Below are 24,203 nucleotides of genomic sequence, written 5' to 3' on the forward strand. Positions count from 1 at the left end.
GCATTGGCGTGTTCCATTAATCAGTCACATGCAGTTATCTGTATCACATGCAGGCGGTAAAATATTGACCAGCATCGCCCATAATCTCATCCGAACATGTGGAAGTTTAGGTAGGTCTATTGGGATTGCACTATCCTTGTTTCAGAAACCTTTCCCCGGAAAAACTTAAGTGTATAGTTTCCATTTTAGCTTTTGAAAATCTACGCATACAGATGGCGCTATGCAGGGGCTATCGGACCTAAACCCTTAACTGTTTGCGTAAAGGAATGTTGTTAGTGTCTTTGTTAGGATTTCAAGCAATACAATGCTCTGTGTTTGCCTAGATATGGACGTTTGTGTTTTTAACAGTATGTGGCAAGAGGCTTCGACACACAGTCGTTTCCGCGGTACGCAAACAACATTGCTACTACGCCTGACTCAATCTCCCTGGTCGTCGGCCCTCTACCTGGCCCTGGCCGGTCTCCGTCTCGCCTCGCCCCTAAGCAACACTTCATATCTAATGGAGCTGTTCCCCTCGCACCTACGTGCAATTGACGTCAGCCGCGCCACCCATTGGACCTCTGAGTCAGAAGCTGGCGTGTGAACACCCTCGCTTCTGAAGGGCACCGGCGGGCCCCTCGTCAGCCAGGCACCCGACCGTGCAAGACGGGTGCCCTGACCGCCGGAACTTGGCCGTCGGATTTTAAAGGCGGTGGTGGGGGTGATGTTGGGGGGGGGGGGGGGAGGGGGAGGGGCCTGACCCTGAAGTTGCACACACGCATCACGTTAGTGCACGGGATGGGTGTGACCTGGCATTTCTCTGCAACGTGCTAACCTCAAGGTCTCTGCGGCATGCTACACCATCCCCCCCCCCCCCCCCCCATCCCCACACGCAGACCACCCCTAGCCCAGAGCATCTCTGATGGCTTGTTGTCGATGCCTCTGAGTGATGTGAAGGTAAAGGGCCTTGCACTCTAACCTGGATGTCCTTGTAGCGTATTACCACGCTGCAGAAGGCTGCTGTCAGTTTCCATTAAGGCAGGGGCCCCGGATCGGGTTGTGATGTTGTACGGCACACGGAGGCAATGACGGCTGTCGGGTGAAAAAAAAAAAGAAGGAATTATTGGCAACCATAACTCCCTCGCTACATAGATTGCCTTTTACCTCATTTTTTCTTCCAACCCTTCACCTGCTTACTCGGAGATGTGCCCCCCGTTTCTCCTAGATCCGCTACATCTCTCAGACACAAGGGTCCCCGGGAGAGCTTCTGCTGAACGCGGGCACCAAGACGGGCAGGTTCTTCTGCAGAGAGCCGGACTCGCCCTACGCACCGTGGAGACTAAAGGTGGGGGTCCCACGATTCAGCGAGCGCGTGATGCGTTCAGAGGACAATTTTGGTGTCGCTTCAGTGGTTTTAAGGACCGGGATAAGAATTGAAAAGCGATAAAAATGGCCTCCTTTCGAATTATGACCTCCTTAAGCATTTAGGTGAAAAGGGGCTTATCAGAAATCCACGCGCCATTCAACTGACAAGCAGGGTAGGTCACTGCCTTTTGGGAGTTTTCGAATGAGTGCACATGTTTCAACGTTGCAAAAAGAACTGGCACATGAAAGGTATTTAAGGAGCGTACGCTGGATAAATGCTCAAATGCCCAAACCTGTTTTTGTTTATCCAAAATGATTTGTGTTGCCTGTTAAGTGGAAATGGCTTGATATTAGAGGAACATAAATTACATGGGCATTGAGTCAAACTAAATGTTGCCATTTTTTGTATTTGTTATTTTCCTATCTCTTTCTCCCAACAGTCGACGGATGAGCATGAGAAGGAGACAGGAATGAAGTCGAAGGAAGCCCGGAAGTACATTTTCAGCAGCTTGGATGACATAGTGCACGTACGTTGACACCACAGGAAGTCGAACTCATACAGACAGGAAACTTCTAAAATTATCTAGAACTGGGGCAGGTCAGCTCAAAACCTCACACTCGATTTTCCGATCTTATGACTGTTCTGAAATACCGGCTGCGCTATTCACACGAAATGAGTGTGTACACGTTCACTGTTCAGAATAGCCTAGTGCATCATTTCTTTTTGATATTCTGCAAATCTTGCAAAACATTTCCCAGGGTTCAATTTAAAATGCACACTTTCTTACATCTATTGATATTAGTATCGCGTGTGTTCCGCAATTTATATCACAGAATTGAATCTTGCCTACAAATGAGCGTTGCAAACACAGACTCCTCAACCACCATCCTTGCGGCAGGTGAACTTGGTGATGAATCTGGAGGGGAGCGACCTGTTAGCCGAGAAGGCTGACCGCCGGGAGTTTGTGAGCCTGTTGAAGAAGATGTTGTGGATCGACGCGGAGAAGAGGATAGCCCCCGCCGAGGCCCTCAACCACCCCTTTGTCACCATGCAACACCTGCCCGACTTCCCCCATAGCAACCAGTGAGTCCAGACCCCCCCCCCCCCCTGCTTCCAAGCCCTGCATTACCCATACCGCCTCTCGTCATTGACTGTTTATTAACCCACCTCCCTGCTGATCTCTCCCCCTGTCTCTCTCTGTCACTCTCATTGTCTGTCTGTCACTCTTTTCTCTCTCTCCCTCTCTCACGCGCCACTTTAGTGTCAAGTCATGTTTCCACATCATGGACGTGTGCCGGACACGGCCCGGACCGTACGACGCCATGAACAGAAACAAGGGTCAGTTTGTCCGACCCATGCCCCCCTCCAACGGCCCAGTCAACCACCCGTTCAGCAAAATGGCCGCTGTCCATACACAAGTAAGTGGCTCCGGTCGGATGCGTTATCTGTATGCCTGACCCCTCGAAGCCACACACCTTTAATCATTCCCGCAGTATCCAAAAGGATCTCTTGTGTGCCTTCTGCAAGACAGAAACGTTGATGTTCATTCACCCCGTGGAAAAGGATTTGCTCTCTTGACGGCAGGGCCAGGAAATGCAATATGCAGTTTATCCGATTTCTTCCTCATTCAGACAAAGGCAATTACCTTGCCGGTTTTTCTGTGTATACTGGTAGACGTGCTGTCGTGGCAACCGGGCAACGTCACGGTGGTGAGGTCATGGTAACCATGCAAATCGATCTTGTTGCTGAGGGAAGGAATGGGTATCTGATGTCATCCTGAAGCAGCTACATCCTCAACGTTATTATTTTTTTCCATTGTTATGTAATTTAATTGAATGACCTCATGAATGTACTGAGAGCAAGTGTAAGGAAGGGTTTCATATTCCAGAGGGTGTGTTGTATACACCGAATGTACTTCGGTGTGTTACACTAGTATATTGACTGTCTTTTTGATGAAACTCATCACCAAATTCACAGTCACAAGGCTAAGATTTACAGCTGGCCTGCTCTTAGAGGAAGTCGAACTGTCTCTGTCAGTCTTAGGGCTCTGAATGAAGGCTCTGTTCTACTTCCTATCGTGAGAGTGCGGGGAGTATGATGGGGTGCGGAGCAGGCTCTAACCATATATATCTGGCTGCCCTTTATTCAGTAAATGTGTTTACAACCACACACGAAAGCAGTGGGACCAGTTAACCATGATCCGCTGGGAAAGGCACATGCTTCTCTGTTCTTTGTGTGGCTCTGGGCTTTGTTAGGAAGCAGGGTTTTTTACCCAAAAGGACGCCCTCTGCTGGCTATCTGAGGGTATACCCCCCTCCACGCGCTTCTCTTCTGACTTGAACCATGGGTCTCTCTCTTGCAGGGGTTAGCCCCATCAGCCCCCTCGGTGATGCATCCTGGGATACCGATGCAGTCAGGAAGTGTGCAGTTTGGCTGCAGCGATTCATTTCAGCAGGCACTCATTCTGTGCCCCCCGACCATCCAAGGTAAACATGCCCCGCTTTCCCCGTGTGTACTCTCACGCCTCGCCTGCTCCATGTTGGGTCATTACCAGATGTATTTTGTATGTTGTGAGGTCTCATGCCACCCCCCCCCCCCCCCCACACACACCCGTGTCCCCAGGAATCCCCACCAATGGAGCCAAGCCGTCAGGCTACTCTGTTAGAATGGACACTGCTGTCCCTCTGGTCACTCAGGCACCCCCCATCCAACCCCTCCAGATCCGACCCGGAGTCATGACCCAGGTAAGCAGGACGGTAGCTATTATCACTGCGACTACATTTCATAGAATTTGCAGTTCTGCGTACATCTCGCAGAGTGACATGCATTTTTCGGTCTAACTTCGGCCGAGATATTCGGTCGAATATCAAGTCACAGTGTCTCTGTGCTTGCACTCTTCCTCCTCCTCCTCCTCCTCCTCCTCCTCCTCCTCCACACCACAGCAGACCTGGTCCAACCGCGCTCAGCAGATCCTGGTCCCCGCCTGGAACCATATGACCTCGGTGGCCCCTCCACCAACCACACTGGCGTCTGACACTGTGGCGGGCCCGCAGAGGCTGGCAGAGTGGGGGTGAGGCTTCGCCGTCGCCGTGGCAACAGCGTGACAGCGTGCATCTGTTGCCCTTGCATATCGACCGTGTTCGATTCATTATTCAGTGCGTGTCCTAGACGCAGTTCAATCTTTTGTGTACCGTTGTTAGGGCCACGTCAATCGCCGATCTGCATCATGGTTATTAGCGGGGACATTTGAGTCTCTGTTTGTCTCTAGTTTGCATTGTTTTTTTTTGTTGGTGTTGCTAAGCACTCCACTGGGAATGGCTGAACCCGATACAGTGTGCTGAATATTAATGATGGATGAGTCATACTTGCCCTTCCGGCCTAACGCGTTCACACCATCCTATTGCTAATGGCTCTAATTCACCTGCTCAATTCACACCGTCTCCTCATTGCAGGAAAGTGCGTTCCCATGGCAACCATTACAGCACCATGATTGCCCACCCTCAGAGCCTCCTGTCCAACCAAATGACCCTGTCTGCCCAGCAGCCAATCAGCATAGGCATTGCCCATGTGGTATGGCCACAGCCTGCTGCCAACAAGAGGAACAAGCCCTGTGTCAACAGGTATGGTGAAAGGTTCTAGAAGGCATACACGCATGCATTCATGTGCACACACACACACACACACACACACACACACACACACACACACACACACACACTCTAACACACACACACACACACACACTCTAACACACACTCTAACACACACACACACACACTCTAACACACACACACACACACACTCTAACACACACACACTCTAACACACACTCTAACACACACACACACACACTCTAACACACACACACACACACACTCTAACACACACACACACACACACACTCTAACACACACACACACACAAACACTCTAACACACACACACACACAAACACTCTAACACACACACACTCTAACACACACACACACACACACACACACACACACACTCTAACACACATACACATACACACACACTCTAACTCACACATGACTCACAAACCCCTCTGCTCTGTGTTATCCTACAGGGGTACGAACTTCTCCCACCACATAGACATCCAAAACTCAGCATGCCAGTCCCCAAAGATGGCCGACACAGCCAAGAATGTAGACGAGGTCCGATGCCCCGGGGAGGCGCGGACCGCCACTGCCGCCGCCGCGCCCGAGGCGAGCCGCGAAGAGGAGGTGGAGGAGGGCTGCTGCAGGCAGGAGGCCGCGTGTGGGGAGCCGTCGTCCCAGGGGCAGCGTCAGGCCATGGGGGTCTCCGACCTGGCCAGCCCCGCCAGCGTCATCACCATCAGCAGTGACGAAGAGGAGGGCGCACAGCCGCACGCACACGGAGAGTGAGTTCCCTCCCGGCTCCTCCTCCTCACACACACACACACACACACACACGGACACGCACACGAACAGACGACGCACAGATGACACGAACACACACACGCACACAATTAAAGGTGGCTCGTTTAGACCGTGGACCTCCAGTGGCTGATGGGGGGCCGGGGGGGGGGTTGTGTCTGTGTCTGTCCTTCGTGCGTGTGGCTCAGGTGTAAAGGCGGGGCGGCGTGCGAGGCGTGCGAGAGCACCGTGAGCATGGAGCGGGTGTGTTCCCTCAGCAGTCCAGACAGCACGCTCAGCACCAGCTCCTCCTCATCGGCCCAGTCCAGTGCCTCGCCGCGCACACACTCCAACAGGTGCTCCTTCGTACGCCCCCCCCCCCCCCCCCCGGTCCCCGTCCTCGTGGTGACGCCCCACCCACCTTTGTCCACCGCACGCATACACGCACACTAGGGCTAGGGCGGCGGCGAACGTTCAACGTCGGTGATGACTTCAATAAGGAAAAGGCAACAAAAAAATCTTTAAAAATATGAAAAATGGTTTAATACATTTTTTTATGATGAAAGTGTTCATTACAACTTTGACATCGCTGTGCAAATGCTGCGATAAAGTCAACCACTTTTGGCTCCTGTCAACACCCACACCTTTAAAAAATAAAATAAAAGCATTGCGGTGGCAGCCGAGTGGGCTACCAAAGAGGTTGCCTGTGTAGGTATTCTCAAATCTAAAGCTTAAAAGATTGAGCATATTTGAATGAGCAGATAAACTGCTATTTGTTCGCTGTGCATTTTGCATCAAAAGTCCATTGTATTTCACAGCAGCACTACCAAACAAATAGCCTGGCATCGTCAGACGAAATGCACACTGCAATTAGTCTGGGACCTCTCATTTTAGATGCCCAATGGCGTCACCGACGGCCGCAGACCAAAATTCCTCTGGGCGCAATTAGATAAGCCTACAACCAATCATAGCAAAGAGGCGGGTGATAACCGCGACAATAACATTGCATCTCTCATCTCAACAATAGCTTTAAGTGCCTGTCGTCTGTTCTTCTTTGAATGACAACATACCGTCCAGTTCGCTTACTACTATCCCTTTACCGGAACCAACAAACCGTTCTACGGTAACCATCTCTGTTGTTGAATTTTCTCTAGGGTGCGCCTGCACCGTCCTCATATTTATCCCGCCTCACGTTAGCTAAACGGTTGTGATTGGTCGGCCTATTTCGTATTTAAAAAACTTTGTGCGGGACCAGACTAGACAAATCAAAAGAAACATGAGCCTGGGAGATTAGTCTAGATCCAAGGCTACAAAACACACCAAGCAACGCCTGAAATCATGCTGTTGCTTTCGGGAAGGTGGAATGCGAAAGAAAATCCATAAGTAGTATAATAAGTAGTAAGTAGCAGCCATTATCTATACTATTTTTATACCAAAAACTATCCACACTCGTAATGTTCCCCATCCATGTAAGGTGACCGCATGCATTGGAGATCAACATGGGTGGTGGTGACACCATGGTGTTTCTCTTGCCTCAGGCACTGTTTGAATATTCAAGATGATTATGGTGTTTTACTTGCAGTGTGCCTGTCATGGTTATTGTCTCGCAGTAGTTCTGATCATGGTGTCCTGATGTCATGGTGTTTCTCTTGCAGTCTGTCAGATCATGATGTCGTGGTGTTTCTCTTGCAGTGTGTCTGATCATGGTGTCGTGGTGGTTCTCTTGCAGTGTGTCTGATCATGGTGTCGTGGTGTTTCTCTTGCAGTGTGTCTGATCATCGTGGTGGTTCTCTTGCAGTGTGTCTGATCATCGTGGTGGTTCTCTTCCAGTGTGTCTGATCATCGTGGTGTTTCTCTTGCAGTGTATCTGATCATCGTGGTGGTTCTCTTGCAGTGTGTCTGATCATCGTGGTGGTTCTCTTCCAGTGTGTCTGATCATCGTAGTGGTTCTCTTGCAGTGTGTCTGATCATCGTAGTGGTTCTCTTGCAGTGTGTCTGATCATCGTAGTGGTTCTCTTGCAGTGTGTCTGATCATCGTGGTGGTTATCTTGCAGTGTGTCTGATCATGGTGTCGTGGTGGTTCTCTTGCAGTGTGTCTGATCATGGTGTCGTGGTGGTTCTCTTGCAGTGTGTCTGATCATGGTGTCGTGGTGGTTCTCTTGCAGTGTGTCTGATCACGGTGTCGTGGTGTTTCTCTTGCAGTGTGTCTGATCATCGTGGTGGTTCTCTTGCAGTGTGTCTGATCATGGTGTCGTGGTGGTTCTCTTGCAGTGTGTCTGATCATGGTGTCGTGGTGGTTCTCTTGCAGTGTGTCTGATCATGGTGTCGTGGTGGTTCTCTTGCAGTGTGTCTGATCATGGTGTCGTGGTGGTTCTCTTGCAGTGTGTCTGATCATGGTGTCGTGGTGGTTCTCTCGCAGTGTGTCTGATCACGGTGTCGTGGTGGTTCTCTTGCAGTGTGTCTGATCATGGTCTTGTGGTGTTTCTCTTGCAGTATGTCAGATGACGAACCGGAGAGCGGCTGTGACACGGTGGACGGATCGCCGGCCTCCGACTGCTCCGCCCACAGCAGCAGCCCGTTCCAAGAGAGGCCGCCGTACATCGCCGGCGGCAACCAGAACTGCCAGCCCCGCGTCGCGTGTGTCGCTCCGGAGACAGAGCCGGGGAAGCCCACCGTGCGCACCATGGTGGTGCCCCCGATGGTGCTGCACAACAACAACAACAACCCCGGCATGGCCGACCCCAGCCACACAGGTACACACTGGGTTCATACTGGGCGCACTGGGTACACACTTGGTACATACTGGGTACACTAAGTTCATACTGGGCACACTGGGTACACTAGGTTCATACTGGGCACTAGGGATCGACCGATACCGATTTTTTAGGGCCGATACGATACCGATATTTTTTCCTTAGCCGATACGCCGATACCGATTTTCTTGAGACGTTTTTTTATTTTTTATTTTTATTTTTTTTTAAAGGAACATTTATTGAACTTCAATATAAAAAACAATATTTAACCAATAGTAAAAACAGGTGAAGTAGAACAAGTAAGAACAAGTAGATGAACAATATTTAACAAATATTAAAAACAGGTGAGGTAGAACAAGTAAAAAAATAAAATAAAAAAAAAATTTAAAAAAATCGGCGAAAATCAGCCGCGTATCGGCCGATACCGATACACGTAAAAACCGCGAATATCGGCCGATAATATCGGCCGACCGATATATCGGTCGATCCCTACTGGGCACACTGGGTACACACTTGGTACATACTGGGTACACTAGGTTCATACTGGGCACACTGGGTACACACTTGGCACACTGGGTACACACTTGGCATACTGGGCACACTTGGTACACAGTAGGCAAACTAGGTTCATACTGGGCACACTGGGTACACACTTGGTACATACTGGGTACACTAGGTTCATACTGGGAACACTGGGGGCACACTGGGTACACACTTGGCACGCCGGGCAAACTAGGTTCATACTGGGCAAACTGGGTACACACTCGGCCAACTAGGTCCATACAGGGAACACTGGGAGCACACTGGGTATACATTTGGCAGACTCTACAAACTAGGTTCTTACTGGTGCACACTGGTAAATACTAGGCTTCCTCAGTATACACTTGGCTCCCTAGGTACACACTGGGTACACAAGGTGCACCAACAAAAATACATATGTACGTATACTGTATACAAATTCAGCAATTAAAATGTGACTGCAGGAAGTATCGTGCAATACTTATTATTGTATCGTGCAATACAATAATAAAAAAAGATGGATCAGCTACCCATATATTTGATCCAGTTCGGCATAGGGTGTGATGTAATGCTTGGGGGAGGGGGGAGGGGGGGGGGGGGGGGGGGGGTTGCAGTGCTCGTCAACGCCTTAAGTGCACTGAGGAAGTCACGTGATCCCGCCAGAGACACACGGTCACCAGCCCTGCCGTCTGCTCCACAGGTCTCATAGTCTGGGATTACGTGACCCTAGTAAGGTTCCCTGGTTCCCACAGGTGACTATGAGCAACCTGCCCTCACCTATCCACTTGAATGACGTTTGGAGTGGATCTTTTTGTTTGCTATCGACTGCCCCACCGTTCCTCCTCACGCCTCTGGATCTGTGTGGATGTGAATCTTTTTAACGCTACATAGGGCATGCATAAAAACCCTGTTACTAGTGTTTAGCCACAAACACACCACTTTGCACAGGTGGAGAGGTGGAGATCAATTTAAATGCGCTTAATGTACTTCACTCTTAGTCATTTTTTAATCAGGGTTTATGCATGCAATATGCTTTATACCTTTAACAGCTGCGGCCAGCCGGAACTCTAGGCTTTTTGTTTCTCAGAGGTTCCTTTTTGATTCTTTGAAGCTGATCGCTGAAAAATTATCACGGAAAATCTCACTATGCAGTTAGCTGTAAACGATCACAGAGAATCCCACTATTCGGTCTCACCTTTCATATCCACAGCCCATCCGCTTTATCTTACCAGCTTTTAAGCCATCTCAACGAATGAAAGGCCACTGCTGTTCTATTCTGGTTCTGATGTTGGTATTTATAGCCAATGGTCTCACCCCACTATGAACCCTGTGAAAATGGCCTCGCCTGCGGCTCACCCCCCAATGGGCCTACATGTCTATTTATAAACCAGTAGATCATGTTCACAGGACAGATGCCAGTGTGTTTAACACGCCGTATTTGATCAGACACAGTTTAGAGCAGAGATATACATGCTGAAGACTGAAGGACTTCAACCAGTCTGAATATAAAGAGAAAATCGATACACATCTGACACATATAATGCTAATCTGCAATTGGGATACAGTCGAAGGCCCCAGCTGTTCATTGTCTTCTCCCTCTGCTCTAAATAAGAGATGCACCTGCTCCAACCTATCCCGCGCATCAAGGATCACACTGCCTGTCTTTCTGTTTCCTTCAACGTCACTCTGGCAGTCTTGGACCCATCGTGTCAGTCCAGAGGGCGGGGCTTTACTGGCCGACACCCCCACCACTCCGTGCCCCTCCTCAACAGGCCCCAAAAGATGCCTCCCGCATTCCAGCCCCAGCATCAGCCAGCCATGGGCTTTGGGCAGGTCAGTGTGCACGCATACATGCACACGCACCAGCGCACCAGCGAGTGGCGACACACATACCAACTCGGGACTCTCCACGTTGCACAGGTTTCGTCGTGAATGTGGTTTGCAAAGCAGCAGGGTTTGGTTAGAGCATGGAGAGTTGTATAAGGTTTCCATAGAGATGAGGCTATGAGCAACAGCCCCATCCTTGTTCTAAATGGACACATAGTAGGAGTGTGAGAGCGTGGAGGGCACGTCTGCTCCTTCGTAACGCCCAGGAGTGGGCATCTTTCGGAATCCCACGATTCAATCTCTTGAGACTTCGGTTCACCGTCCGATGGTGACGCTGATTCGGCACATAGGGGTGCTACTTCAGCAGCGCCCCTATTCAAGCAGGCCGCTCTGCGCTGAGAAAAGGCGCTTTGGCTGATTACGGCATAAAAGCAGAGTAAAGAGTTTATACTGTAACCTTTTTAGCATTTGAAAGAATTGATATTGATTGACCCAGTAATGTTAACACGCAAAGGCAACGGCAACCTAGAAAACGAGTTGTGAGTGGATTCAGAAGCAGTGAAGATAACTCCATGAGTTGATTTATCTCTTGCAGCCCTAATAACAACGCTCTTGGCCCCTGGCCCCATGCCAGCCCCTAACCCCTCTCCTCCCTGGTCCCCAGGTGCAGCATTACGGACCCTGCCACCAGGAATGGAACGGAAACTATTCCCGCCGCCGGCCGCAGGCCTACATCCCCCCTACCATGCATGGCCACGCCTTCACCCTCTCCCACAGCAGCCCAAACCACAACACCGGCCCCCACTCCCACCCCCACCCCCACCCCCACCCCCACATGGGGGGCCACCCCCACCCCCAGCCCACCCTGCTCTCCTACCCGCCGTCTTGCCCTTCGCTGGTCACGGCCGCGCCCGTGGCCCACCTCCTGGCCTCGCCCGGGGGCGGGCCCCGCCCGGTGCTGCAGCCCACCTACAGCATCGCGCACCCGGGGGGGCTGGTGCACCAGGTCACCGTGGGCATCAACCCCCGCCTGCTGCCCTCGCCCACCCTGCACCACCCCGGCCCCTTCAAGCCCCTCTTCCCGCCGCACTCCTACATCGCCTCGCCCGCCTACGCCGGTTTCCCCCTCAGCCCCACCAAAATCAACCAGTACCCCTACATCTGAGGGTCCGCCGGCCGCCCGCCCCCCCCGCGCAACACCTCCGCCCGGGGGTCGAGTGGGCGGGGTCGGTGCTCTCCAGGAACACGCACAACACGGCGCTGGTGCCCAGGGCGGTGTTGGCACAACCACAGAGACAGCAAGTTATTTTTTGAATCATGTATACTTGGGTGTATTTGAACTTTGAAGCTTTAAAAGAGAGGGTTCTGGTCATTTGGGGGGGGGTAGGTTGGGGAAGTGCGGGGGGAATAGAATAAGAAAGTAAAAGGAATTGGTGTATGAGTGACTGACTGAATGAATGACTGAACAAATACGTAGGTAAGAAACTCACACTCAATGTGTTTTGCACATTTGATATACCTTTGCATTGGATCTTCTATGAATACTCCTCAAAACAGGTAAATAATTGGGGTGGTGTTGAATAGTAAAACTTTGCACCCCTTGATCCCAGCTATTTTTATATATTGCCTTCTTACATGTGCAAGACACATTCATCTTTGTAAAGCCATCCCAGTCTCCAGCTCTCGGTTGACAGATGCACATGTCGTCCACAGTGCGTTTGTGTGTGTGTGTGTGTGAGTGTGTGTGTGGTTGTGCGCGTGTGTGTTGTAATGCGTTTCAAGTATTTGTACTTTTCGGTGTCTTTTGGTGTTTGCAATGTCGAGTCAAGTAACTGATTTTAGATAAGTTTGTCCCCCACACTGCATGTGGTCTTGCATGAGCAGAAAAATGTAAAAGGAAAGATATGTAGACGTTGCTCTTAATGTTTGTGTCACAAGACCCGCTGCATCGTATAAATGTCCCTCCCCGCCATAGTGCCTTACATATTTGAGGTTGTTAATGTTACTACTTATATATGACTATATACATGGATATTAATGTACTGGACTGCAGCACTTGAAATTCCAATCAGTCGATGCATCCTATGTGTGAGTATATATATATGCACATATGTGTATATGTCCATGCATAGCATGCATGGATGTGATGTATCGCGGAAAGCCGTGCTTTATTATAATTTTGGGGTTCAATGTGTACTTCAGTGTGTCGTGAGTTAACTTTCTGTTCTCTATAGAACAGCATGCTTTGCTGTTGCGAATGCCTGCCGTTATCATTTCAAGGTTTGTTTTTCATTTTCTCTCCCCGAATGAATTGGTGTATAATGTGCAAGTATTGAGTTATGGCATAATATTTGATAATCACTTTCTATTTAGTGAAACTCTTACTACTACTACTACTACTACTACTACTACTAACAGTATTTGTACTGTTTGAAACTGCAATACAATCTTATTAATCATAGGTCTTTTGTTTTGTTTGTGTCTCTGTAATTTGATTTGTTTTGTTTTTTCACTTAGTTTTCTAGATGTGTGTGGGCATGGCTTTGGTTAGGTGAGGGCGATAATGCTAATTTAATTCAGTATGAAATGTTGTACGCCCGTGCAAACCATGCAGTATTTGATATAAACACATATATATAGATATAGATATATATATGGACATATATTATAGCGCTAGGTTACTTAGTGCAGACGCTTAATAAGGTGTGAGTTAATTGTGTGCAATTCTCATTTATGCATGTGTGACAAAGTTAAATTTGACCCTTTTACATTGTACCGTTTGTGTTTTGAGGCTTTTTGGTGTGTTGACTGCGTATTTTATACATTCCGTCAGGGAGAATATATATATATATATATTATATATTAAATTATATAATATATATAATATATATTAAAAAAATTGTGCGTTTTCGGTTTATTTTACTAGTACATTTTCATCTTTTCTGTTATGAAATTGCTTATGCCGCACCAAAGACTGTAATTGGGTTTTTTTCTGAGCAAGGTAGCTATTCTGTTTGCATAGACCTCGAATATACTGTAGTCGTAGAAAATGGGGTTGTATATGACGCACACAAAAAAAAGGTATTTAAAAATGGCTGAGGTTTTGCCTCGCTTTTGGGCAATTAATAAGTCGTCTCATTTTGCGTTGTGTGTTATTTCTTTCTTGAATGTATCATAGATAAGCTGCTACATGATGATCGCCACTTCAATAGCTGTGAAATTAGGTGATATCTGAGTGTAAATCTAGCGTTCCTGTTTTCATATAGGTCCCTAATTATCTGAACTAGAAGTGGTTTTAATTTGAGTGTGTGTTTTGTTTTTGCTTCCCTGTTTGGAGTGTCATTGTAGTAACTACTGTACTGCTGATGGTAGACATGCGTTGCATTTGTTGTTTTGGGGGTTTAGGGGGCCTTGGGGTTGGGGGGGGGGGGTTAGGCTGTTTTTTTTTTTGCATCAGTATTTTATCCCTATTAACCTTTTCAGGCTCATCACTGCATAAGAATGATGTATTGATGTAACTTAATTTTTTGTACGTTTTCATATTGCTGTTTTGTAGACATTTAAAGCTGTAGCTTGCAGGATTGTTTTAACTCTCACCTGGGTATTTATAGTTAGTGTAGGAGGGGAAGTGCTGTCGGGTGATTGGGGTGTGTGTGCCTGTGTTAAAAAGATGACAAACACACCACCTGGTATAGAGGATTAGACTATGCATCCAAAAAACACATTTACCCAAGATATTTGTTCCAAAAATTTCTTTTTTTGATTTAATTTTTTTGCGCAAAATCTGAACCAATATTTATTGCTTCCCTTTCGTCTGGTCAATGTTATATCTGAAGACGGTATCCGTTCCACGTTTTTGGAATTGCCCTCTGTTCGAATCGCTCTCCCCTTTACAAGTGTGTCATGTCAAAATGGGTGTCGTCCAACCTGAAACTGTGGCTGCCGTTCTTTGTTACATATTAATTTGAAGACAGTGTGAGCAGCACTGCGCTGGTGCCTTGAGATCCAGGAAGAGAGAGGTCTTAGATCCATTTGAATTGCCACGGCCACAACAGTTTCAAATCCAATCTGTTACGGAGAGTCACGTTAAGTCCTGTAAACGCGTCCTCAAACGAGGGTTAGTCAATAAACACGTTAATGACTTCCCAAGAAGCTACGGTGGTATAATTTCTCCTGATATCGACAAAGAAGGAACTGCGCTCGCTGGTTTCAACCAAACCTTTCTTGGCGACACACAACTGCACACTCACGCACTCACTTTAGATGTGGACACTTTGATAGTCACACCGTTAAAAAATATTTAAATAGGCAAACGCAATATTTAACATTGTCTGGTCATTGCACCACCAAGTGTTCTTAGATAGTTCCATGCATTTCATTCACTTGCATGTTAACCCAAGTTTCTTCACTCGACTGCTGAGAAGTCTGGCAGAATATATTTCTGGCCTGGCTTAAGTAGGACTTTGGCCTGGATTTGTTTTACTTGGGTCATCCCAATCTCTTCAAATCGACCAGTCTTACATTTTACTTCCATGGCACATACACCAAATGGTTCCTCAATTACAACAGGTCAGCAGCTAAAATCAGTCCCATGCAAATATCACAAACGGTGTAACCAATTGGAAGCTGGTCTGCATCAGAGATGGCATGGTTAAATTCTGACCCCCAGTGGACTTGGTGGATGTTGAACATGCATTATGGAAGGATATGGCTCTCTCAATGAGGGTATAGTGACTTCAATCCAGAATCAGTCGTATGTGATTGAAACACTTCATCACTGACGCGTGTTTAGGTAGCTTTTTTGCCTATATGCTTTCATTATGTCATACATTTTTTCATTTGGAAAGTAAGCATATAACAGGGCATGAACTTTGCAGTGCTTGACGTAGTTTTCCACAAATAAGCATGTGTAATGTAAAAATGTATGATTCCTGCAAAGGTGTTCACCAGCAATTTGCCTGCACAAACTCCCACACCTACAGAGGTCAAAAAGATGGATGCAAGACGAGAGAAATCTTAAAACTGTTCATTTGTTTCCGACAATATCGACAGCTGGTAAAACACAGTGGTTTTTCAAAACGACACAAAAGTAATGACTTTTACTATACATCCTCTGCTGCGGTATTATACTTTCGTGACAATTCAGGGTTTGTATTCGTCCAACATGCTACTGTGTTTTACTATTCTGAAATGTTCTTGGTCATTGTATCAATTTCAAAGTTAATTCACACTGCAAGTTATGGAATCTATCTGTTTGGCTTGCTCATCAATTAGGCTCGATTGTGAAATCTGAACTGTTACTCTTTAAATTCTTGTCGATTTCTGTGGCTTGTTTTCCTTTCTAAATTCATTGAGCTTTTTTTTCATTTTGTGCTACAATAGTTTGCCATGTAGCAATTGCACTGTGCAATATTTACATTATGAGGACTGGGAAAACTAACTCTGGATGTGATGTCTATTTACCGTTTGCGATAGTGTTTCCTCTAGTTCTCAGTGATTTAGGTGTGACCAAGCCTTCTCTACTTTGTCACATTAAGCGGGTTTTCCAGGTTACTCTTGGTGAGTGTCAAAATAAGACTTTATGGTGTATTATTGTTAAGATTCACTTTGAATTAAAAAAAATCTATTGCTGCAGTCAATTTTTCAATTTGTCTTTTTAAAATTGTAATTATTGGTAAGTTACTACAAAGACCCTTTTGAAGTACATTTTCAGTAAACATCTTTAAATGTGGAGTACATTTTCCCTATATAGGCCCATTGCCTAAACTATCAGATCTCGTGAAATTGGTAATGATAGCACATGTCACTGCCGCACATATTCGACACATATTTAGAGCTTTGAGCGACATCTTGTGGCGTGCCATTCAGTGACATTCTGCGGAGCGCAGTCATTTACAGTCGATGTTAATATTAAGCCACCAGAGGTCGCCAGGGTCCACAAAGCTTCGTTCCACGGGTTTTCTCATAAATAATGAACCGAACACTTGAACAAGACTGACAGTTCAATAGCTTGCGAAGAGCGTTTAATGCGTTTGCCCGCTGGCCCGCGCTTCAGAGTATGGGGTGACTGACCGGACTGCTTGAATATTGTAATCTAGCTAGTGACTGACTTTTTTTTTTCTGCAGAACCGACAAACAAAAGCTTGCTAAACTCATCCACTCAGCTGTAGTGCATGCAGCCCTGCGCCACGTAGAGATGGGTGGACCGAACTCACTAGAGCGATAGGGCACATTTCTTAATTTCCAACCATGTCGCTCTGCGAGTAGCCTTGGACAGCCATGACACGCCACCGCTCTGCTTCCCGCCTTTGCCAGGACTGATCGGATGTATTCTCCACGATCAAAACTTGCACAACTTATCCAATGGATACACGGATGGCTCTCGGTTTGAGGAGTGCGTACACATGCACAGGTCATCCCAGCAGATTAGACCGTGCGGATGGGCGCTCACTGCTAAGGACAGATGGTGCTGATGATGCTGCTGATGATCCTGAGGTGTGTTGTCTGAAGACCAAGTGGCGACCGGGAGCAGTTGGCATGTTTGCAAATTGTATGCTGTTTATCGGAATTTTTTTTTTTCTAGTACAATGCGTCTTGACAAATGAGGGTAAGCATAATGGATACCTTTTATAACCATCATGCCCGAATGGGCTGCAACGATACACTGAAGTCATGCGTATCTTAATTTGCCATCCCTCTGTGTTGCCGTTACAATTTGTCCATGCTATCCAACCTTATAGGCTATGTTCTGTTTCACCTATGCACCATATGCCTTACCGTTGGTGTGTCACATGCTTCCTATGCGATGCGACGGGGAACGCTTGCCCGAGGTTGCTCGGTTCTCAAGACAAAGTTAACTATCTATGGTCCGCTTGCACAGCGTGTTGTGTCATTCTGCGTTTGATTGTCGTTTATATAGAATGGGTCTCTTGAATGCAACACGCCACATTGTTATGTCAAACCGGATTGCAGGAATAGGGCTAACGCTATGCAAGTGCTCATCTCTAGTGCTGACCGCATCTCGTAAAGCGATGAACATGGGTCGTGTGGGGTTTAGGAGGGGGAGACTGCGCAGGTCCTCTTTGTCCGTGTGCATGATGTGATATAACGAAGTCAAATCCCCGGCTTTTTCTACCTGAACCAATGGGGGGGTTTTGTTCATTTGTGTGTTCGTTGTCTCTTCTTCTTTTTTAATTATTTTTTATGTTTTACCCATTGCACAGCGTTGTTTGCACCTGTCACTGCCGTTGGCTTTACAACACATACTGATAGGTATTTACGCAATCTAAGATGTTACAATTGGGTTATTCTCTTGAGCCAACCTAGCCTTTAGCCTATGTTGTTATTGTGTGTGTGTGTGTGTGTGTGTGTGTGTGTGTGTGTGTGTGTGTGTGTGTGTGTGTGTGTGTGTGTGTGTGTGTGTGTGTGTGTGTGTGTGTGTGTGTGTGTGTGTGTGTGTGTGTGTGTGTGTGTGTGTTTCTGACCACATGATAGCTGCACCCCCTCCAGCAGTGATGACTAACTGGCCATGTACTACTGTACTTTGTCCCCTTTCCATTTGGGCAGGTACCCTACTTGAGAGCTGATGAAGACAGTTGGTCAGGTCCAAATCACTATTTTAAAGACATATCAAAGCATTGTCGGCTATTGCATATAAGCAAACATCTAGCTATATAGTTCTGAACAATGAGGCTATAAACTACACCATTGCAATACCACCACAACCACAATAGCCCATGAGTAAGCATTGAAAGCACATAAAAACATGTCCTTATCGTCCATATGTTTCATGTCTATGTTTCATAACTAATATGTACATTTTATGGATGACTTCTTAATAGCATGCAATGGGGTCCCTGCTGAATCTGTTCCTTTGTATTTATATTGCCTGCTCCATAGTAAGAATCTCCATTCTTAACTGTACACTACGGCTGCACTCAAGCAGTGTGCTGTCATTGGGTTAAGGCAGCGTTAATGGATTAATCGACGTACATATGCTTTAATTGGTTACGGTTTACTAAATGGATCCACGATGAGGATCAGTGTCCTCAATTCTGCCTTTAGAGACAGAGATTCCCATCCAGTTCCATTGACGAGGGGAGCACTTTTTCCTCTGCACCCTTGTCAGAACATAGGTAAAGGAAGCCACATCAATGATGGACCAGGTTTACCTTTCAATGACACATTATCATTGCTGTGCTTTTTGCCTTTCTGGATCACCCCACAGCCTCAGGAATGGGGTAGTGTCGCGCTGCAATCGTGGCGTACAACACAACAGTACATGTCTCTATTTGCAAGCCTCCCACAAATCTAATGAAGATCGTTTCACATCAGCTGTTAATTTCCCCTCATACTGCAACCTTTTCCATGTGCCCATGGGTGCTGACTACAGGGCTTTGATCAAGGTTGGCTCACACACACACCCATGGTCTTTGAAATGATATCCCCTCAGCCGTTTTATTAGGTTTTTGATTATTATCGGGGAAATGAAGGCATTAACATCCTGTTCTTGAGAGGATTCTATGCCTTTAGCAGAATGCCCCATGTTAGCAATTAGGCTAACATTGTAAGAAACAGCAACACTTTATAATTGTTGTATTTATCTTTGTTGATGTTTGTTCTGCTGCGCCACTTCGATTGTCGACGGAGGGATCACACTGCTCATTCGTGTCAAAAGACAAGAATGTCACTAAACAGGCATGTTCGATCATGTTTTAATACTCATGTCGCTTCTACTTGGGAACTAGAGCGAGAGTTAGTCTCTGAGCGAGAGAGAGAGAGAGAGAGAGAGAGAGAGAGAGAGAGAGAGAGAGAGAGAGAGAGAGAGAGAGAGAGAGAGAGAGAGAGAGAGAGAGAGAGAGAGAGAGAGAGAGAGAGAGAGAGAGAGAGAGAGAGAGAGAGAGAGAGAGAGAGAGAGAGAGAGAGAGAGAGAGAGAGAGAGAGAGAGAGAGAGAGAGAGAGAGAGAGAGAGAGAGAGAGGTTAAAAGCAAAGGAGAGATCCCCCCCTAAAGGGATATAAAAAAATACAATCTGATCTTATCAGTTGCCTTGGGATTTGCAGTTATTGTGTTCTGCCCGACCATATAACCACATTCATGAATTATATAGAAAGCAAATCACTGGCTTTGGAAGACTTTAGAGCACTTATGTCCTGGGGTCGATCTTGTTAGATCTTAAACACACACTTGAAGTAATCACTTTACGCAAGAATCAACAGCTTACACCCATTAATTATGCTACGGACTAAGATGATGGCTGTGTTTGTGGCTGGGTCCCTGTGGGTGTGTTGGTGAGTATGAATTCTTTTTTAGGAAATATTTATGTATGTGCATCTGAGTACCTAATAGGTTTGATTATCTTGACTGGTCGGCCCCTTCCACTCAACCTGATTACATTTTCATATGGGATTAATCCAATTTCAAAATGTAATGATTGAAATGTATGTGTTTGTCACGATGAAATCACCAACACACGATGAAGGCCTGTGAAATTTAGACAGAAATTATTATGTTATGTTGTGTATTAATTATCCTTGTGTTTTTCACTAATGCTCCGTTACTATGCAGAGTGGGATGTGGCATGAATCCTGATCTCACCTGTGCTGTGACTGAGAGCGTACGTAGGTCAAAGGCAGACCGCCATTGCTCTAGTGAATAGTGTTATGCAATCGTTCCGAATAAGAAAAACGGCTTTAAAATATGCACCTGCTTCATCTCCTGGTCGATATGCTTTGCTCGTGGAGGGATATATTATTGTTTCCTTTAGAACTGTCATAGGTACTGCTGTCGTTTGATGTAACTTTAAGGAAAGGAAATGTATGGATGTTTGGACAGCGAGAAGCAAACAGGGCGTCTAATTAGCATCATGTACCATCTGCCCAGTATTATGGCTTCCTTAACCATTCTGGGACTCTCTGGCTCTTCCTCCTCTGCTCTCCGTGGCTCTTTCTCTGTCTTCATCTCTCTCTCTCTCTCTCTCTCTCTCTCTCTCTCTCTCTCTCTCTGTCTCTGTCTCTGTCTCTGTCTCTGTCTCTCTCTCTCTCTCTCTCTCTCTCTCTCTGTGCTTTCGGCATATGAAACATGTGCTCCATTCCCTACCAATGTATTCCAGCCGCCTACTTTCCATCACTCCCTCTCTTTAGTATCCCTATGAGTGGTTTAAATGAGGGCTGGGTGCAGGCAGAGAAGCTGGGCTGCCAGAGTGCCTATGGGAAGCAGGGGAGCTTACCTAACCTACTGGGACAGAGTGCACAGCCTCGCTGACTCAAGGCGTACTATCCAACAGGTTCTGCAGCACAGTCCACTGCAGCAGGCGGCCGCACCAGCACATGCTACGTACGGAGGCATACAGACGATAGTAATGACACCTTGTCCCTGTCACCGTGAAGCTAATGGGAGGTCTCTTCTTAATAGAGTATTTTTGTAGTCATTGGCGAGACATGGTTTAAATTCCCCTGTCCGGTTATTTATTAGGTTGGACATTTATAGACACCAAGAGGTAAACATATGAATCTTTGCTAGCTTCAAATGTGTGCTATAAAGCTGTTTTATTATGTGCTAATCAAGTATAGCGTTTAAAGAAACGTGAGTCAACCATTAGCAGGTGTGTACACACACACACACACACGCAAACACACACACATCTTCTCTGAGCGCCCACACATAGTACACACATCCTGCCAGTAGGATTAGACTCTTTCATATGAAGACCTAATAACACTGAACAAACATAGATGTCTAACACTAGTTGTGGTAATATGTTCTGACCAGTTGCGCCCTGCCTCTATTCTGACTGTATAATTCACCTGACTAAATCAATAAGCTCATCACCATTGCAGGTTTCCACACATAATTCATTCATAGCTCAACTTTGATATTCAGATATAAAGGCTGACTTTGGTGCATTTGTGTGTGTGTGTGTGTGTGTGTGTGTGTGTGTGTGTGTGTGTGTGTGTGTGTGTGTGTGTGTGTGTGTGTGTGTTTCCGTGTGTGTGTGTGCATGCTTAAATATAGACATGCTACCTGTTTAGGTAAATTCACATTTGCAGATATAGAAACATGCTTTGATAATGTATAATTGTAATAACAGATTGCATTTTTTATTTTCCCATTGTCTGGTATATGCTGAAAATCTGGTTTAATCCAGACACATTTTAGATACAGCTAGACAATAATGATGTTGTCCACTGGCACATCATGATAAAATTAATCACACTTTTGCTGAAGAGCCACCAAGTTCAGTCTCCTGGTGTGCTGGGATGGCTGCTTGTGACTTGTATTATTATTAATATTTGATTAGCAACCCAACCATTAATGAACCTCTGGGCCTAAACTAAAGATAGGGGGCCCTTGCTTACTCTGTAGATAATACAGTACTTGTCAACGTATTTTCCCTTTTTGCAGTAATTCTATAATGAACTAAATTGTAATAGCGATTATTTGTAAATGGGTTGTTTTCTTTATTTCCACTACGTTAAAGCTCCCACGGCATGAACATCTCACTTTATGAGGTTTTCTAACATTAATATGAGTTCCCCTAGCCTGCCTATGGTCCCCCAGAGGCTAAAACTTGCGTTCGGTGTAAAACGAGCACTAGGTATCCTGCTCGCCTTTGAAGAAATGGAAGCTCAGGCGCGCTGATTTGGAATGTGGTCCCATATGTCGTCATAAGGGCCCAAGTTATCTCCCCTTTCTCTGCCTTGCCCGCCCAGAGAATTTGGCCCGCCAATGACAAACAGAGCTACGACCGTGCGAGCGCCACATGTGTATGTGTGTGTGAGATTGATTGCACACACTGTATTATTAATTATTATTATGGTTGAGAAGGATTCGGGGGAAAGGAACTTTGGCTTTGGCTCCCTGAAGTAGGCCTACATGAAGCACGACATGGAGGAGAAAGGGATTGTTGCCCGCGATTGTCTCCCGCCGGAGCTCCGCTGCCCGCGGCAGCAAAGGCACCACCGCCGCAAGGCTGCACCGCCTCGCAGACAAATGCCCTTCACTCAACAGAGCAGTGGGTTTTAACGTGAGACCTACTCATAGTTTGTATGGGGTCACTCCAATGCAGAAAAGGGGAGCAGAAATCTGCAGGAATCCTTAGCGTTTTCTTAATCAGAGGAACGAAGCAGCTTTTCCAATCACCAAAGATTCTGTCTTACACCACAATCCATTCAGTGTTCAGGAAACACTTTGCTTTTCTTCATCAGAGAAACCCTAGGGCTCTTCCCGGTCCCCAAGGGTAGTATCTGACCTTGAATCCCTGGTTGAGGTGACTCTACTTTCTTAAAGGTGCAGTGTGTAGAACCTAGTGGCATCTAGCGTAACGGACTTGGCAGAAATGTTGGCAGTATGTTTTAATTAGTGAGGGGAGGGAGCATTCATTCATCGCCTATACCTTTAACATACTGAAACACTTAACTAAATCATTCACTTCACTTGCATAAATACTCTGGAGTTAAAGGAATAATACAGGTTAAAAAACTTGACATTGTTATAAAACGTCTAACATTGATTTGCAATTCATTCTTTATCCTATACGTGTTATTAATAGTTATTTGAATCAATGGCTGTTGGTCAGGCTTCCAGAATTACTTTCCATAGCCCCTCTCAACATCAGCAGGAAACCTTCTGTCATTGTTATTTTATAAATAGAATTAATTAATAAAATGTATTATAACGATATATATAACAGTCTTAACTAATTTGGCAGTATGCTGGGCCTGTGTTACAATATGAGACCATTTACCACATGCCCTAAGCCCACAAAGCATAAGTGCATTCTTGATTTACAAGGGCGCTGGCCCGACAAAAATGCGTGTCCTCTTACTAAATGACCGATTTCTCGCCATAGGAACATTGCAAAATTGTAATATGCAGTCTTTCTGAGACAGAACCCCTGAGTTGTTGTTGTTGTTCTCATACTGGAATAAAACTAGCATCGGATACTTATGGTTGGTGCTACACCAATTTAAAGACAGACTCTCCTCCAAAACCCCATTACAACGTTAAATACTACACAAAAAGGTTAGGACCTGGGGTGCATTGTACATCACCAATAGACATATCTTAACAATGTCAACATGTTGTAGGCCGTTGTTTTACTTTAACTTATTATTTTGCTAGCATGAGCGTTGATAATTTATAATATGGCACATAAAACGGCCTGACAGAGCGAAAATACTTACGTATACCTCATTTTTCTGCAAACTTTCTGCCGAGATGGCAAATCAAAACTGCTTTCAAGGATATCAATTGGATATCCTAATCAAAGTTTCCTATTACACAATAGCTACTGCTACCTAATCTTTCTAACCCATAACTGCTCCCTCTCCTAGTTCTTCATGGTCCCGTCCTACCACCAATCC

At 46.2% G+C, this 24,203-nt stretch overlaps 2 protein-coding genes across 11 annotated transcripts in view; both read left to right on the forward strand.

The window, feature by feature from the left end:
• Positions 1–16,474, forward strand: part of hipk3b (homeodomain interacting protein kinase 3b) — a 40,418-nt gene extending 23,944 nt beyond the window's left edge. For 2 of the 9 annotated variants that reach the window (XM_060071504.1, XM_060071507.1), the window contains 14 exons: positions 1,205–1,324; positions 1,785–1,871; positions 2,244–2,428; positions 2,607–2,763; positions 3,708–3,831; positions 3,968–4,089; positions 4,288–4,415; positions 4,798–4,977; positions 5,432–5,746; positions 5,951–6,097; positions 8,235–8,494; positions 9,714–9,765; positions 10,707–10,846; positions 11,505–16,474. In XM_060071504.1, the coding sequence (XP_059927487.1) occupies positions 1,205–1,324; positions 1,785–1,871; positions 2,244–2,428; positions 2,607–2,763; positions 3,708–3,831; positions 3,968–4,089; positions 4,288–4,415; positions 4,798–4,977; positions 5,432–5,746; positions 5,951–6,097; positions 8,235–8,494; positions 9,714–9,765; positions 10,707–10,846; positions 11,505–12,154 (2,667 nt within the window). In that variant the 3' untranslated portion in view covers positions 12,155–16,474. Of the gene's footprint in view, positions 1–1,204; positions 1,325–1,784; positions 1,872–2,243; positions 2,429–2,606; positions 2,764–3,707; positions 3,832–3,967; positions 4,090–4,287; positions 4,416–4,797; positions 4,978–5,431; positions 5,747–5,950; positions 6,098–8,234; positions 8,495–9,713; positions 9,766–10,625; positions 10,847–11,504 lie in introns of all 9 variants that reach the window. The other 7 variants (XM_060071505.1, XM_060071506.1, XM_060071509.1 and 4 more) reach the window with 7 other exon arrangements.
• A 144-nt stretch (positions 16,475–16,618) lies between these two features.
• The window catches only part of kiaa1549lb (KIAA1549-like b), a 67,154-nt gene continuing 59,569 nt past the window's right edge, over positions 16,619–24,203 (forward strand). For both annotated transcript variants that reach the window (XM_060071502.1, XM_060071503.1), the window contains exon 1: positions 16,619–17,447. In XM_060071502.1, the coding sequence (XP_059927485.1) occupies positions 17,204–17,447 (244 nt within the window). In that variant the 5' untranslated portion in view covers positions 16,619–17,203. The remainder of the gene's footprint in view (positions 17,448–24,203) is intronic.

The sequence above is a fragment of the Gadus macrocephalus genome, chromosome 14 (genome assembly GCF_031168955.1).
Source record: "Gadus macrocephalus chromosome 14, ASM3116895v1".
In the NCBI taxonomy this organism is placed as follows: Eukaryota; Metazoa; Chordata; class Actinopteri; order Gadiformes; family Gadidae; genus Gadus; species Gadus macrocephalus.